Genomic DNA, 17,953 nt, shown 5'->3' with positions numbered 1-17,953 from the left:
ACTTTTCTAAACAATCATTGTCCAGCAGAACCAAGTTTCAAATACAAATCTACATTTCAGGTGACTTAGGCTCTCAGGGCCGCCACCCCTTAGCTATCATTTGTCACCAAGACCAACAAAAACAAACTTCAAATACAGAGCTACGTTCCGGGAGATCACAACGCTGAGTCCCCACCGAAAAACTCCAGAAGGAATCACTGACAAGCAGTGCTTTATTTGTAAAATAATAAGTGCTGATGCCCAAAGTGCTGCTCAGACACCCAGGACTGGCACTATAAAATGTCAGAGCCGGTAATAGCAAGGGTGCACAACCGTAGTCCCAAATCCACCTCAGATTTCTTCGATTCAATGCCAGGCTCTCCCTGCCCTGTTATATCAGTCTTACTGGTGTCTGCTAACCAGGGGCGGCTCCTCCATAAGGGCGGAGGAGCGTTGCCCCCACGCCAGGAGCAGCAGCTGCAAACCTTTTCCCAAAACAGGATCATAAACTGTGTTTCTGATCGTGTTTTGGGGAAAGGGCCGTGGCCACTGGGGGGACGTGCACTAAGGGGGAATGCACAGCACTCCCACTCAGAGTGCATGTGAGTTTGGCCAGCCATCTTGGGCCGGCCAAACACACATGCGCACAGGGCTCTCTCCAACCCAGCAACATAGTTGCTGGGCTGGAGAGAGCCTGCACAGGCTCCCAGTCTGCCTAGGAGTGCCCTGGCTGGGCACTCCCAGCTAATCCTGATGCTGCTTTGAGCAGCGTCAGGACTGGCTGCAAGGAAGGCTGGGAGTCTGTGCCTGCAGGCATGAGGAGATGAAGCAGAGCGGATGGAGCAGCGCGCGGCGGAGGAGGTTAAGGTTTTTTTTATTTATTATTATTTTTTATTTAATTTAATTATCTCGGAGCGCGTGTGCGTGCTGCCCGGCCCTTCTATTACATTCGAGCCACGACTGCTGCTTACTCCCTTGATGATGGATTTTCTGCATTTCTCTCCCTCCATCTTTTCATTTGGTTTATTTTTCCCTCTGTTGGTTTCAAGAAATTTCTGATGTGGAGAAATAAGTAATGGTACCCCAAATAAGTCCCGGTGCCCCCCACCAGCTCAAATTAAGCACTACTGACCAGTAAAACCGGACCTCAAACACAAAACTACATTCAGGAGTTTTGAACTCTGAAGCCCTCCGCATCGCATTCTCTTGTAGGTATTACTTAAACCAAATAATAAAAATTAGCATCCAATAATCAATTATGAATTCATTAAATAAACGTGTGAGTTATCAGAGCATTATCTTTGTGGTGCGTCATCCTTTGTACCAGGTTCATGAATCTTAGAAAGTTGTTTGTAAAAGAAAACTTTCTGAGTTGTTGAAATAAAAGTCTGTGTGTTTTTTCAGGTTCGTAATCCCAGTTGTTTGAAATCTGGCAATAAAAGAAGTCTAAATTGGGTAGCACATTTTGGGCAACAACACATAATGAAATGGAAGACATCTCACAAATACACCCATAACGTTTGTAAAAATACAAATACTAAAATAAAATAAAATACTAAGGCAAACTGCCCCAGATGCTCGTGTGCAGACGCATGGTTCTTTCATATGGTATTGGAATGCCCCATTTTAGCTCAATTCTGGGAAGAGGTTATCAACCACCTGACAGAAGCCTTGGACAGAACAGGTCTTAGCAGCCCATGCTCCAGCTTTCTGGGCTCCTTTCTACACCTGAAGTTACGGAAGGCCTGTACTGGGTTCCTTGATCAAGCATTCTTGTTAGCAAAGAAGGTTATTGCTACGGCATTAACATCAGATGAGGCTCCCTGTGGTGGCAGTTGGCAGAAAACAGTAAAGAAATGAGCTAGTGGTGAGAGTATAGCTCTAAATAGAGAAAAGAAAAGGGCCTTGTGTAGCCAGCCAATTGAACACTGAAATACGTTCTTTATTTGCATTGTTGCAGGAATAGGTGCAGTGTAGGTCAGTGGTTCCCAACATGTGGTGTGGGGACCCGTGGGGTCCACAAAGCCTCCTCATGGGGTCCATGACTGCTTAGAAAATTCACTAAGAACAACAGATTAGTAACGTCTATATAAATAAAGTGGCTAAATGTAGAATTGACAATTTTAAAATGTACTGTAAGTGTCAAGGAATTTCAAATTGGAGGCTAAAAGTGAAATTAGTATCCTCAGATTGATTTGTGAGAGAAGTGCAGGTGCATCAGACGATAGTATGGATGATGTGTGGCTTCAATTGAATTTAGAAAAGCTCCAACCTCCCGATTCATTTTAAAATTTGCATTTATGTATCTTATTTGCTTGCAAATTAAATAAACTGTATCATTTTGGTATGTTTAATGGAATGCTTGTTTCAGTATTTTTTGTGTATTGTTTTGCACTTCAAATCATCAACAATGTATAGGCCTGGGTCCCCGGCTTCCAGTAATGACTTGGGGAAGGGGGCTCCCCGGATTCCAGTAGGGGACCCGCGTTCTAGTAATGATAACGTGGGGGTCCACAGAAGTCAAAAGGCCACGAGATACTACAAAAGTTGGTCGATGTCGCCAAGCAGTCCGTGATAAGATACAGCGTCAAGGAATGCACGAGTCTCAGACTGGGAGCAAGCGAGAAATGATTCAATTACCAAAACAACAGACAAATGTAGTGTGATTTACAAACATAATACAGTTCATTAACAATAACCGACAGTTAAAAGTAATTCACTATTTTAAACATAATTACGAAGTTACCTCTGGGTAATAGCTGAATCTATATTGTCTGCAGTTATCAAATACTTCGGTATGTCTCTTTGCAAGTAGTTTTTCTTTAAACAAATCTGAGACAACTGCTCTTCGGTTGTTGTTTTCCAATCCTGGAAAAAGAAATTAAATTACAAAAAATACCTGTATTTCAAAATGTATATTTTCCTACAACATATACATTTTGGGAATATTATGGACTATCAAAACTATTATAATTAAATTCAGGTGCCCCAATTATTCAGAAGGGACTAGCTCTTTCCTAAGTTAGATCATATCAGTTGTGCAGCTTGCCTAAAATGTCTGCAGTGCTTATTTTCGGCACAAAGTACTACCGCGTGGTTATACGTAATGCATGGCAACGGTCAGGAGCACTTTTTTTTATCAATATGTATGTCTGAATGTATATATGTATGTATATTATTTACTTTTATATGATGAGCTTACATGCACACGAGGACCAGAAGGTAGTAAGTAAGGTGCTCCACAAATATATTGCAGCAATATGCATTAAAACCACATGGGACAATGTAACGAGTATATGAGGACAACTATAAAAACAGTGCAAAGAAAAGGGAAATATCCTATCAAGTCAACAAAGTTGCAACAAGCATTTACATGCCAACGTCTGGCTTAGTTCCTTGCACTTCCAACCGCGGACACATGATGGCAGCAGAATGCCATGCATGGTACAGTTATTAGGCTGAAAATTACAGTTCCGACAATAATGGTAAGTTAAAGGCATGTATTTTGCTACAGTACTGGGCCACGTGCTGTACGGAACTCATTACACACTCATTGGTGAATGGAAATTGACAGCTAAGGCTGTCTAAAGCCTGGCGCTAAAGAGTTTTCAAATAAAAAATCTTACAACTATGTACTGATGGGAAATTTATATCTGTAAAGTGATTAGTGGGCATACCCACGTTACAATTAGAGGCCAAAAAACGTACTGAATCATGGCAAAATATTTTTTGTGGCCTGCAACCGCAGAGTTCCGTATCTCTCCATGCATTTGTTACATCGCGTATCACTGCTCAAGCATCAGAGCAGTAGAGTCATGCGCAGGCAACGAACCCCTTGGACATTTTCTGCCCCAATCCACACACATGCTTTGTTTTATTGTATGGCTCTATAGTGCACTGTATACAGTTATACATATGGATTACTAAGCGAAGAATACAGTCAAGTAAACGAAGTACTTGCCTCGTCTTTTGTAGTCCCAAATCTATTGTATGCCGATCTGCGCAAATCCCTTCTACAGGCGGGGGCTTCCATGACGTCATAGTCTTTGGGGTCAGCCTGTCGACTTTCATGCCTGTCCAAAAAATGGGATATACTGTTACCGACTGCTGCAACTGATAGTTACGCTTTGACAACTCACCAACTGGTATATGTCGAATTGGCTTCGTAAGGCAGGATATCCGTTTCTGTAGACCGTCAATATAATGAGTCCCTTTCATATTCTTGCTGGACCACGCCCTACCTGGGGCTATTTCTTCGATATCTGCTTTAAAAGTTTCTTCACAGCACATTTTTTTCTCATATCTATACTTATTTTAGCTCTGCCTTCATTCGTATCTCACACCCTGCCGGCCCAACTGCAACCGAACTATGGGCCATATGTATGAACATATTTTCCCATTGACACAGAATGGGAAAAACCATTTGCTACATCTGGCCCTATCTGTGGTGGAAATTAGAATGAGAGTCAGTAATATTTTTAATGAGTTAATGACCTTGCCAGAGTAATATTTGTGTGCTGACACTAAGGCCCATATTTATACTTTTTTAGTGCTGCATAAGCGCCTCTTTTTAACGCAAAAGCGGCGCAAACTTACAAAATACAATTGTATTTTGTAAGTTTGCGCCGCTTTTGCGTAAAAAATGACACAAACGTGGCACAAAAAAAGTATAAATATGGGCCCAAGTCCAACAACCGTTGTGACTGTGGACTGCCTGTGGTGGGTGAAGCGCCTTATTCAGTCCCCTCACCTGACCCACCAACCATGGCTGGTGTGTGTGTGTGCCACTTTTCTCTCCACCCCTCCACTCGGTCCAACAATCAGATCGATTGTGCTGACTGATATTCACAATCAGTGGCGGCTGGTGAGGTTTGTGAGTGGTGGGGCTGGACTTGGCGGCGTGCGGGGGAGATGTGCACATTGTTTCGGGAGGTTAGTCGCCTATTTTTCATTTCTTCTGCAAATCCTATTTAACAAAATTGGGATACATTTAAAAAAAAAGAACAAAAAGGAATAGCTTACATTGATCATTCTACAACACATTTTTAATTATATAGTCCATTGTATTCGCTTTTAAAGAATAGTAAATGATGACCTTACAGTGCACCAGGATACAGCAATCTTAATTGGGCTCCTCAATGATTCCCTCACCATCACCCTCTAACAGTGCCTCTCATCTCTCTTTAGTCCCTCCCTCACCTGCATTTCATTTGTTTTATAGCGCCTCTCTTACCAGAGTAGGGTGTGGGAGCACTTTACATCATACACACATACAGAGACAATGAATCATATGGTTGTAAATCAGTGTATAAAAAATGTTACATAAGACAAGAGGGACTACAAGGTGTAGCATTCACATGTCATCCTTACTGGAGGGATTTTTTAAGAGTGCTTGGTCTGGGGAAGCATAAACTCAGGATTCAGAACACAACAAAGTGGTTAGGTTTGACTTTACTAATAATTTACTACCATCCAAAACAATTTCTTTTAGCAAAAATTAGGATTATCAAAGACTGAGAAAAAAACATAACTTTCTAGCCTAGACCATGCAGTTTGCATGCAGCTCATTGATGGCAGTTCATAGCTCACTGTGCTACATTATGATTGTAACTTATGCACTGAATAGTAACTAAAGGATCTCTGTAACAAAACAGTATCCCACTGAGCATTGCACATAAGATACTGTTCAGTGATCTGCATAGTGCACATTCTTTGCAGCAAGTGTATTAACCCTCTGCACTACCTTACAGTCAAAACTGCTGCTAGACAAAACTCTTACCTCTCTCCAGCAGGTACATTAATCACCAGAGTTATCTTGGCACTATTATTATTGCCTGAAAACTGTTAGGTATACAAGGAACTCTGCAGTGCATTTAAAACTGGTGTGCTGCTACAATACCGCCCCCCCCCCCCCCAGTAACAAAAGTGTCCTCCCACCCTTCCAGCCTCCCGGGGAATGCCTGATGCCTGGTACCGCCAGTTCGGCCTTGAACCTAGACCAAAGAAAGCAAAACAAGAGCTTGAGGATTTTGCAGTGCCTACTTCTCTGATTTCGTGCCCTTCTGGTGGGGTGAAAGGTGATGTCACATTGCCATGGGATGATTGGATGCAGGGGAGGGGCAGTTACTGCTTCGGTGGTGGGGCTGTAAGCAGCATCACTTTACATCACTTTTACACATTATACATTGACAATACCTCATACAAGTTTGTACATCAATGTACAAGATGTGTTACATCAGGCAGTGAGGGGTAAAAAGTGTAGGAGACGCAAGTCCTTCATAGCTCACTTTGAGATATTAGAAGGAATACAATTTATGAACTGTAAGATCACCATGTTAAAATCAGTAACCACTTACTTATCTACCTAAAATAAAAATATGTCATCTGCATGTTACGTTATAAGCTTTGCAGGAGATATTAACACTTTATGGTACATTAATTCCGAACTAGGACTAGACAAAACACAGATCTCTCTAGCAAATATGTTAAACTCCCGAGTTATCTTATCACTATTATTATGAAACACGTGATGATGCAATTACCAGCCAGGCCATGGTAGCGAATTACCGCAAATGGCTCAACAGTCTTTAAATGAGGGCATCACTGTTCATAAAAGACCTCACTCTGTTGGTGGCTGTGTGGTGGCATGATCCGTTTTTTTTTTTTTAGACACCCAAGAGCAGTGCAGCATCAGAAACGTTCTTAGAAAATCAGCTTTGCTAACTATGGATGTGAGATTTCCATTTCAAGATGAAAAAACGGTGAACGAATAAACCCCACACCACAGGTGGACAATAAGTGCCCAGGGACTAGTTGTTATTTATAGACTATGAAAACACAATCCCCAAAGAATTGCTCATAACATGAATGTTGCCGTTTTCACAATGGAACAATTTATATTAGATATATGGGTGAAAAAGTAAGGGAAATCAGGAAATTAATCAAATGTTTCTTTTGCATCTGTATCCCCTGTACTAGTTAGATAGGCAGCGGCAGGACTGAGTGCTACACTTCTTTATCATGTCAGCCAGGACTGTATCATTACTGTACCGCATGACAGAGTGACTGGCTCTATGGTTCTGAATTCCAATGTATCAGACCTGATACCAGTGAAAATGGCATCTTGCGGGCCTCTTCACTGTCACCATGCAGCAGGGTTGGATTGAGAGGTGAGGAATTCGGGCTCTGGAGCAATGGCCAGTGGCCTGATGCCCAGCTGTGGGCTGGTATGTTTTTTCCCCTCAGTGCCTCATCTGTAAACTTGACTACCAGAAACACCTCATACAAAGCAAAGCTGCTGTAGCTTAGAAAGGTGTGTATTTAACACAGACTGGCTGAGCTGTTCTCATGCACAGAATGGCAATAGTCTGGCCTAGTCGAGTTGCCTTGTGAGGCCTTTGCCTATGCCGAACTGACCATGGGCTGGAAGCCTATACGTCCTCTATAAAGATGACTAGAAATGCATTATAATAGGTGCAGGTGTGGCTGGAGTGGTCTGCTATCGTTAACAGTGCCTTTGGTCATCAAAGTGCCGTTTTGCAAGACACTGGCCTCTCGGGTTTCAAGCAGCCCACAATGGTGTAATGAGTGATGCCAGGGGCTTATGTGGAGGTGGGTTCATTTAAAAATAGCAATAGATCCCTACCAGCTCCTATATTCATGCATTGCAAGTATTAAACATGTACCAGATCAATGTATATGTAATTAATTTCAGTGGAGATTATTTGCATTCTAATCCAGTAGGCTGGATAGCTCACCAAGTTAAATGCCCGCCGCTGACCCATGCAGCGATCCGTAGGCTGCAAACTGGAATCCTGAGAGAGCAAATCAAACTTCCACCCTTTTGAAGGTCACAACAATGATACCATATGTTAGCGAACAAGGTGTAGATTTACACAAAACAGAACGGATATATCTATTGAGCAGCTTAGGAGCTGAACTGTAACTAGAATAAAGATGTGTAGATTTACACAAAACAGAACGGATATATCTATTGAGCAGCTTAGGAGCTGAACTGTAACTAGAATAAAGATGTGTTTCTTTGCTGGAGCAATGAAAATTCTTAAATGTCAAGCAGAGAAATCTAGCCTAAGAAGAAGCAGAGGGTAGTAAAAAAATGAATTTGAAACAGCGATCCGTCAAAGTTAGGGGGAAATGTGCCAGGAATGCAGCGCTTCTGAAGATTACATTGGTTGCTTTTGGCAAAAAATGCTAAATGTTTTCCTTTTGCCAGAATAGCAGGGCTGCTAATTATATTTTTGTCCTTTTTAGATTTCGAGGCCTACCTCCTATCTCTTAGGACTGCAGTCTGGGCAGATAAAGGCGGGGTATTTAAAAATAAGAAAATAAGAAAGCTGGTAATCTGCTGCCTTCACTCTCAAATTATTTTTCTGCAGTTTTATATATTACGACCTCGACCCGAAGGCAGTGGAGCGCTTGACACGAGAACAGTTATATTACACAAGGACACATTCATTTTTGGTAGGCACAGGGAGATTAAGAGATTTGTCAAGAATAATAGGTTGTTGAGCCAATGCCGAGACTCGAACCTGGATCCCCAGCTCTAAAGTTGGCCACTCTGGCCGTTACGCCACATCACCTCAGGGGGAGTGATCTTAACTTAGTTTTTTACAGTAAAAGATAGCTCAGTGGGTTAACTTAGGGGTTTACTATGGATAGATATACATGTTCACAGGTGTTGACACAATGAAAACAGAAGCTCGTGCACACGGCCCTAAGCTCCTTTGGGGATTGTGTCCAACACATTTTTAAGGGACACATTTCAGGGAAGAGTATTTCACTAAAGAAGTCCTGCTAGCACCTTACTGCAGGGACTCCACATTCCAGGCACTACTTAAGAAAGAGTAGAGAAGTGGCTGGTATAGACACAATTAGAACTACCCAGATTTGGACTCCGTAGAAGAAAGCCGACCCGCATGTCCAACCCCACCCCAACCAATACCTGTTGCGATGTAAAAGCCAACTGGCAGGTGTCTTTATGGGAGTTTGATCCAGTACTAGCTTGTTAGGCAAAACATTCTGAAAGCTGGTAATTTAGATTTTCCATTGGGCTAGGATTTTATAAATTATTTTGAAAAACAAATTGCTGTAGGCTTAACAATTCCAGGACGGATAACGTGCTCCTGCCACACGAGGCTAGGAATGACATTAATCTTAGTGAGGTCAGAAGCACTGGCGTTTGAATTGTCCATGCCAGAACATGGTTCTGTGACACGTAACACACCGAGATCGGCAACAGGTGCCTTAACATTGATATCTGGACCGGAAAAAGTGGCTAGCATATCTGTGTAGCAGGTGCAGTGCCTTTGATCCATTAAACAGACACTGCAGCTTGGAATCTGCACACATGCACCTGAGGGATATCTGAGTGAGCTGTAAGCATGCGGGTTTCACACATCTTTCAAGGACAGTTCATTATGATCACATTGAAGGGACCCTTCAAGCCGCAGTAGGCACACCGATCCTATCTGTCTAAGACTGACAACCACTGCAAGCAGGGAACGTGTGTTCCTGCAGCAGGTGCCTGGACCCACTGAGCTGCATCCCCTCAGTCAGAAACAGAGGTCTGGTGCTCTTCAGTAGGCACAAGGATCCACAGAGCAGTGGCATAACAAGAAGGCCCCCCTGCAAACAACATGGAGGGGGCCCCCTTCCGGACTCCCTCAGGCCGGTTGCTGTGCTGAGGAGGCCCCCTGGAGCTTACTCCCCAGCCCCACCGCTGGGGCTGCGGGGGCCTTTGTTAGTACGCCACTAGACCATGTAACGGGCCCAACAATAAAGTTACAACAAATCATAAACCAAACCAAATGGGCCTGGGTCCGGAAACTGTATTCTTTTACCTTTTACCTCACAAGTCTGCCCACCGACTCCTCCACATACGGCGTCGAGTCACACCAGTGACCACACGAACCTGCATTGCTATGCGCAAGGGCAAACATACTAGCTGTGCTCTCTCAACTCACTTCCTAGTTAGCTGTCGGCATGGCATGTTATCATAATACATCAGAACAGTGTCTGGACAGGTGTAAAAATGGCGTCCAGCTCCAAATCACGCGCGTCAAGTAGTCTGCGCAGACTCAATTTGGCTTTCCATCTGGAGCCTGTCTACCACACCCTTTCCCAACTTGTCACAGGGTGGGTCACACCCCACATTGTGACGAGTTGGGAAAGGGTGGGGTGACAATGCTCTCCACTCCGTGATTGACATGGAGGGTTAGCGCTACAGGGCTTGAATGTGGAACGCCCAGGGCTAACTTTACCCCCAAGTCATCAGGGGGTGGAGACTGGCCATCTTTGCCGAGCTAGTGACATCACAAGCCCCAGGGCTGTGAGACTGTCAGCCCGGCAAATACTCTAGACTTTTGGGCCTGCCCAGGGGAGCAAGTTTAGGGAAAGTGCCATGATACACTAGTGTCATCATCACAGCAGGTACAACAGGCCCCAGTTCAAGAGAAACAAAAAAAGCAGATTTATTATTGCTTTCTTTTTTATGGTAAATGTAAGAGGAGGGGGGCAGAGCCCCAATGCCCTTTTCACAGAAACCACCACAGTTCAACATGCCACCTAAGTTTCCAATCAGACCAGGGCTGTTCAGTCCTTACTGGGGATCTCAATGTATGATAAACAGAAATCGTTTTCGATTCTGTGTCCATTTCTAACATTATATTAATATATTCAGAAATGATAACTATTTTCTGCTTCTTTGTTATCCTATCTTTGATTTAACCCCTTCTGTGCCGCAGACGTAATGGTTACATCCCGCTGCACAGTACTCCTGTGCTGAGGAGGTAACCATTACGTCCTCGGCCCAGAGCCCGGAGGGAGCGCTAGCGCTCCCTCCATTGGGTTCAACCCCACCCCCAAGGCAGGGATGGAAGGGGAAGCCTTTCCCCTTCCACCCCGGCCCCCCTACACCCCCGTAATGACATCAGCGCGCAATCGCACGCTGACATCATTACACAGTGCCGGTCGCACTGGAAGCCATTTGCTTCCAGTGCGCAGCCGGAGAAACAGGTGAGTTTCTCCTCCGGCGGGGTTGTAAAATAAGAGGCGGTGTCTCTTTGAGCGATCGTGCAGCAGGAATGCCCACTAGACGCCAGGGATTTTTGTTTTGTTATGTTGCAAATGTTTTCGTGTTTGGGAGCGGCCCCTTGGGCAAGGGTCGCTCCCATTTGGGGGGCATGTTTGTGTGGCCATTTCTGCCTAATATTTTTAGGCTAGGGATTTTCTTTTTTTCATGATTGATGCTGTGTTTTGTGTTTGGGGGCGGCCCCTTGGGCAAGGGACGCTCCCATTTGGGGGCCATGTTTGTTGTGGCCTATTCTGCCCCCCTTGGGGGCAGATCAGCCTAATATTTTTAGGCTGATCTGCCCCCCTTGGGGGCAGAAACCACTAGACGCCAGGGATTTTTCTTTTCTTCTTTATTTTCTGCTGTGTTTTGTGTTGGGGAGCGGCCCCTTGGGCAAGGGTCACTCCCATGTGGGGGGCATGTTTGTTGTGGCCATTTCTGCCCCCATTGGGGGCAGATCGGCCTATTATTTTTAGGCTGATCTGCCCCCCAAAGGGGGCAGAAACCACTAGAACGCCAGGGATTTTTTTATATGTTTATTTTTGTGGGGGGGCATTGAACTGTTGGCCGTTTCTGCCTCCCTTGGGGGCAGATGGGCCTATTTTGTTTAGGCCCATCTGCCCACAAGGGGGGCAGAAGCCACTTAGACACCAGGGTTAGTGTGTGTGTGTGTGTGTTAGTGGAGGGGGGCGGCCCCTTGGGCAAGGGTCGCCCCCCCCTTTGGGGGCACGTGTACCAAGGCCATTTCTGCCCCCCTTGGGGACACATCAGCCTATTATTTTTAGGCTGAGAAACCACTAGAACGCCGGGGATTTTTAAAATATGTTTATTTATGTGGGGGGCGTCACCTTGGGCAAGGGGCGCCCCCCCCAAGGGGGGCATTGAACTGTTGGCCATTTCTGCCCCACTTGGGGGCAGATGGGCCTATTTTTTTAGGCCCATCTGCTCCTAAGGGGGGCAGAAGCCACGTAGGCACCAGGGATAGTGTGTGTGTGGTTTTTCTTTTGTTTGGGTGGTGGCCCTTTGGGCAAGCGTCGCTCCCTGTGCGGACACACTACTAAAGGTATTGTCTTCCCTCCTTGGGGCAGATAGGCCTATTTTTTAGTAGGCCCATCAGCCCATATGGCACCAATTTCTAAATGCTTGATGGTGGGATGTTTTTCAACTGACAAAGTATTTGCATTTGTGATACTTTTTTTACTCCTTTTTGTTCTAGTTCAAAGCTTTTGCTTTCTTTGCGGTGGCTCCTTGCGGTTTAGGTGGTGGTTGACCTGCGGTTTGCATAGTTGCATGTTTTAGGTAAGTAAAAACAATTTACTCCAAAGGAGTATTGTTGCCATGCATGAATGACATGTTTGTAGGTGGTGTACTAAATGCAGGTTTGTGTGAAATTGTCCTTAGCTTTGTGCACAGTGATATTTGTGTGGTCTTATTTCTAATTTGCTTTTCTTTCTTTCTTTTTAGTGGGATATCATTGGCGATTTCTGTGTCTGTGCAGAGTAGTTGCTGGTGATTCAAGCTTTTTCAGGCAAGTGAGCGGTATAGTTTTTGAGTTTATAACTCTTACTAATAAAGCTACACTGTATTACGTATCTTACACAGTGCTGGTTGTTGGTGGTGCATTTGTCCAGTTAATTTCCGTAGGAAAGATCATGGCTAGCTGCAGGATGACCGCTAAGCAGGTGTTTGATATGCTTTTGAGTCATTGTCTGATCATGATTATGAGACGGACTCTGCATCTGAGGCAGAGTAGAAAGTGAGAGATTCTGGCAGTGAAGTTTCTGTCGGAGAGGAATCTTCTGATGAGGAAGCCACACTCAGTGCAGATGAAGGGCCTGTTTCAGAGGAGGACACTGATGTGCCATTAGTGCAGCAACCTGGGGCTGAAAGGTTTCCCGTTAGAAGACCTGAACTCTGGGTTGCCCCAAACATAGAGCAGCCAGAGTTGCCTGCCTTTACTGGTCTCCCGGGGTGTAGAGTCAATACAGAGAACTTTTTGCCTGTCAATTTCTTTGAGTTATTTGTGGATGATGTGTTTTTGGAAGAGATTGTTGAGCAGACTAATTTGTATGCGGAGCAGTATTTGAGGGACAACGCTGCGAGACTTAGGCCACACTCTAGAGCTACCCAGTGGAGTCCCACAAATTTGGAGGAGATGAAAAGGTTTTTGGGTTTGACTCTTTTGATGGGGTTGATAAGGAAGCCGTCACTGGGTTCTTATTGGTCTACTAGTCCCTTGATGGCAACAGCTAAATTTCCTGCAACCATGAGTCGTAATCAGTATTTGCTTCTTCTTAGGATGCTGCATTTTATTGACAATGCATTAGCCTTGCCACTAGATCACCCTAATTCTGACCGTCTTTTTAAGATTAGGCCTGTCCTTGATCATTTTGTAGATCGGTTTTCAGAGGTCTATGTTCCAGGCAAAGAAATAGATGTGGACAAGTCTTTGGTCCTCTTCAAGGGTCGTTTGGTTTTTAGGCAGTACATTCCTAGCAAGAGGGCACGATATGGAATCAAATTGTATATGCTGTCTGAAAGTAGTACAGGATATGTGTATAATTTCCGTGTCTACACTGGTAGGGATTCCAGTATTGACCCCCCTGGTTGTCCTCCCACTTTTGGAGTTACAGAGAAAATTGTGTGGGAACTTGGTAGACGACTGTTCAACAAAGGTCACCATTTGTATGTAGATAACTTTTACACTGGAGTGCAGTTGTTCAAGGAATTGTTTAGAGTGGACACTGTTACTTGTGGCACAATTCGTTGTAACCGGAAAGGCTATCCAAGGGACCTTGTCTGTAAAAAACTTGAGAGGGGACAGTGCAGTGCCTTGCGGAATGATGAGCTGCTAGCTTTGAAATTTTCAGACAGGAGGGATGTCTACATGCTAATTACCATCCATGATGAGAGTACTTCCCCTGTCACTGTTTGGGGCCAGGCTGCTGAAGTGCGCAAACCTGTGTGCATTTTAGATTATAATAAGCACATAGTAGGTGTAGATAGAGTTGATCAAAGGTTGGAACCTTATACTGCTATTCGTAAGTCTTGCATTTGGTATAAGAAGTTAGCAATTCACCTCTTCCACTTAGCAACTTTTAATGCTTTTATTGTGTTTAAGGATAGGTCTCCAGAGTCAAAGATGACATTTGTGAAATTTCAGGAGTCAGTGATAGAGAGCCTTATTGTGGTGGAACAGGCCAGAATTCCTAGAGAAGCAGTGGTGGAGGATGTGGCTAGATTGAAAGATCGCCACTTTGCTGAGCACATTCCTCCCACACCCAAAAAAGACTTTCTAGCTAGGAAATGTAGAGTGTGTTTTCGAAGAAGTATCCGGAGGGAGATTCGAATGTACTGCCCAGATTATCCTTCAAAGCCTTGGCTGTGTGTGGGTGGTTGTTTTAAGAATTACCACACCCAGAAGGATTACTGGGAACGACCATGAGTGTAAACTGCCTGTTTTGTATTTCCATGTGTTCAGTTTCATGGTTGACATTTCTGTCGTGTACTTAGTTAGAGCTTTTGTGTTTGTAGTTTTGTAATTATTTCTAATTAGTTAGTGGTTTCTTTGTTTAAACAAAAAAAAAAGTGATGCCATTGTGTGTGGAGTGGCGCTTGGCTGAGGGTGTACATAATGTACATATTGACTTGCTGTTGGCTACTGTAACACACTGCCAGCCAAACACCAGTCCACACACTCCCATCAGCTGGTGTGATTGCTGTATCAGGCATGTGGGCGTATGTAAGTGATGGGCCCTTGAGTGGCGCTGTCTGTCGATGCGAGTGTTGTAATGTGCTGGGCCCGTGGCTGGCGGCATGAATGGTCTTGTGCGTGTCATGTATGAAAGGTGTGTGAATGGACTGTAAAGCGGTTGGTGCCTTGCCGTGGCTGTACAGCTCACGAGCTGTGAGTCATTGGTTAAGTTTTTTGGCCTTTCAGTTATTAACAGTGCTTTTCATTTTTGGGAAATCTCTTGTTAATAAAATTTGATCCACTGAACCATCACTCACCCTCGTGCCAAATCCAACCAGTATGTGGGGTAAAAATGACAAAACCTGCTCCGCTGTAATCAGGCGTCGCAGCACACCTGTGACACGCTAGGTGCCTCGGGTGGGACCCCGATGATGAAGCATGCCACCAACTTAGTTGGTGGGTGAGGGGTCTTTTTAACATAACCTAAGTGCATTTCTTTTCACAATTTTAGTGTTTGGAACATCACATAAGTATGCAGACACACCAAAATGATCTATTGCAAAACTACCTGTGTTCGGGGGTGGGGGGGGCACCTATGGTTTTGGTCCTGGGTGCGGCCTTCATCTAGGGAAACCTACCACACCCAGACATGTTTTAAAATAGACACCCCAAGGAGTCCAAGGAGGTGTGGCTTGCCTGGATTCCCCATCATTTTCTTACCCAGACTCCTCGACAAACCTCAAAATTTGCATAACAAATCATATTTTCCTCACTTTTCTTTGTAGGATCACTATTGCGGCACAGATTTCCTACCACCCAGTGTTCCCCTCAGTCCCCCAAGTAAAATGATACCTCACTTGCATGGGACCCCAAAGCAGAGTCAGCCTAAAAGATGAATAAAAGAAAAATATGTGCTTATCAACTCGCTGTGCTATCCCCTCAATCTCTACAAGTTTTTGGCCTTTTTCTGTTGCAGGCACCTGGCCCACCCCCACAAGTGAGGTACCATTTTTATCTGGAGACTTGGGGGAACGCTGGGTGGAAGGAAATTTGTGCCTCCTCTCAGATTCCAGAACTTTCTGTCACCAAAATGAGAGGAAAAGGTGTTTTTTTGGCAAATTTTGAGGTTTGCAAAGGATTCTGGGTAACAGAACCTGGTCAGAGCCCCACAAGTCACCCCATCTTGGATTCCCCTAGGTGTCTAGTTTTAAAAAATGTGCTGGTTTGTTAGGTTTCCCCAGGTGCCGGCTGAGCTAGAGGCCAAAATCCACAAGTAAGCACTTTGTAAAAAACACCTCTGTTTTCTGTGAAAAAATGTGATGTGTCCACGTTGTGTTTTGGGCCATTTCCTTTCGTGGGCGCCTGGCCTACCCACACAAGTGAGGTACCATTTTTATCGGGAGATTTGGGAGAACACAGAATAGCAAAACAAGTGTTATTGCCCCTTGTCTTTCTCTACATTTTTCCTTTCAAATGTAAGGCAGTGTGTAAAAAAGACGTCTATTTGAGAAATGCCCTGTAATTCACATGCTAGTATGGGCACTTGGGAATTCAGAGATGTCACTAACTGGAAGGAGGCTGAAAGCACCAAAAATTTTAAAAATGGGATATGTCCCAGTAAAATGTCAAAATTGTATTGACAAAATGGGGTTTTCCAATTCAAGTCTGCCTGTTCCTGAAAGCTGGGAAGATGGTGATCTTGCCACTGCATACCCTTTGTTGATGCCATTTTCAGGGAAAAAACAAGAGCCGCCTTCTGCAGCCCTTTTTTCCATTAAAAAAAAAAAATTGTATTTTGGCTAATTTCTTGGTTTCCTTCAGGGGAACCCACAAAGTCTGGGTACCTCTAAAATCCCTAGGATGTTGGAAAAGAAGAGCGCAAATTTGGCATGGGTAGCTTATGTGAACAAAACGTTATGAGGGCCTAAGCGCGAACTGCCCCAAATAGCAAAAAAAAAGGCTCGCACAGGAGGGGAAAAGGCCTGGCAGCGAAGGGGTTAAGTTTTATTTCATATTTTTTTATTTTATTTGTGATTTTTTTCAATGTTCCAGCAAACAAAAGGAAAAACAGTATACAGTCCACATGACAAGTGCATTGCAGATTTACACATTGGCCAAATTAGATGCAAGAGAGCGATACAATTCAGAGATATGCGCGTTAGAGGAACGTAAACTCAACCAACATATCCTCCACTTGAGAAGCCTACGTTAGGATTGCTCACAATAACACATGTAGGGGTGCTGCCTCTATCACAACTCAGCTAAAGGGCAAGTGCCATGTGACAGGGGGCCAGCATGTATATCCATACCTATATCCGGTGTATGTGGTTGCCCCCCTTCTGCTGCCCCTATTTCCTTACCAATCAAATAAGTCTTGTATGGTCCCCAATAGTATTCGAGGCGATTCGGTGGAGGGGTCAAATCATTATACGTGTCAGTTTGGGTGTTACAGTATGTCAAATCTGCATGCCATTCTCTCAGAGTAAGTAAGGGTCCATGATCCCATCTCATTGCCACCCTGCCCTTGGCCACCCTGCCCTTGGCCAACATGAGACCCATGGCCACCAGTCACCTGACTCCCGCCTCTACATCTTTATCATAACCAAGTATGGCTAGCAACGGCGTAGCAGTCAATCTAATTCCAACAATATGCTCCAATTCCAGGAACACTGTCAACCAGAATCGGTGTGTATGAGTGAAGGTCCACGCCATGTGGAGAAAGCCAGCGTCTGCTTCCCCACATCTCGGGCAGTTGGCAGAGGCCCACAGTCCATACTTTAAATAGTCTATCAGGAGTGTAGTATACCTGGTTAATGTATTTAAAGTGACTCAATCTATGTCTCCCATTCAAGGACATGGAATGTACAACAGAACAACAGTATTGCCATTGAGAGTCAGTCAAAGCAATGTCTAGGTCCCTTTCCCAGTCAAATCTAGCTTTAGTCAGTCCAGGCCTGTGTACTTCTTGTGCAAAGTAGGCCTGGGCAGAGTTCGCAGAGTTGCACTATGCTGAGCTCAGTGAAGTGCCCAAAAAACTCTGCTTGCTACACAGAGTTCTGCAAGCGCAGTTCGTGCTGATTTTTATCTTCAGGTGTTTGTCCTGCACTAAAAAATCAGCACGAATGGGTACTGTGCATTGCAAGAGGGCACTGCTTCTTTTCTGCCGCTCGAGTTAATTTTGTACTCGAGCG

At 44.4% G+C, this 17,953-nt stretch overlaps 1 protein-coding gene across 1 annotated transcript in view; it reads right to left on the bottom strand.

Annotated features, from left to right (window-relative positions):
- Positions 1-17,953, bottom strand: part of CFAP95 (cilia and flagella associated protein 95) — a 158,541-nt gene that overhangs the window by 88,261 nt on the left and 52,327 nt on the right. Inside the window, exons 2-3 of the mRNA XM_069228818.1 lie at positions 3,941-4,052; positions 2,726-2,847 (exon numbers count right to left, since the gene is read on the bottom strand). Of these exons, the coding sequence (XP_069084919.1) occupies positions 2,726-2,847; positions 3,941-4,052 (234 nt within the window). The remainder of the gene's footprint in view (positions 1-2,725; positions 2,848-3,940; positions 4,053-17,953) is intronic.

This window comes from Pleurodeles waltl, chromosome 1_1, assembly GCF_031143425.1.
Source record: "Pleurodeles waltl isolate 20211129_DDA chromosome 1_1, aPleWal1.hap1.20221129, whole genome shotgun sequence".
NCBI classification, from domain to species: Eukaryota; Metazoa; Chordata; class Amphibia; order Caudata; family Salamandridae; genus Pleurodeles; species Pleurodeles waltl.
Note: the sequence above shows the minus strand (reverse complement) of the source record. Positions and strands in the feature narration are given on the sequence as shown.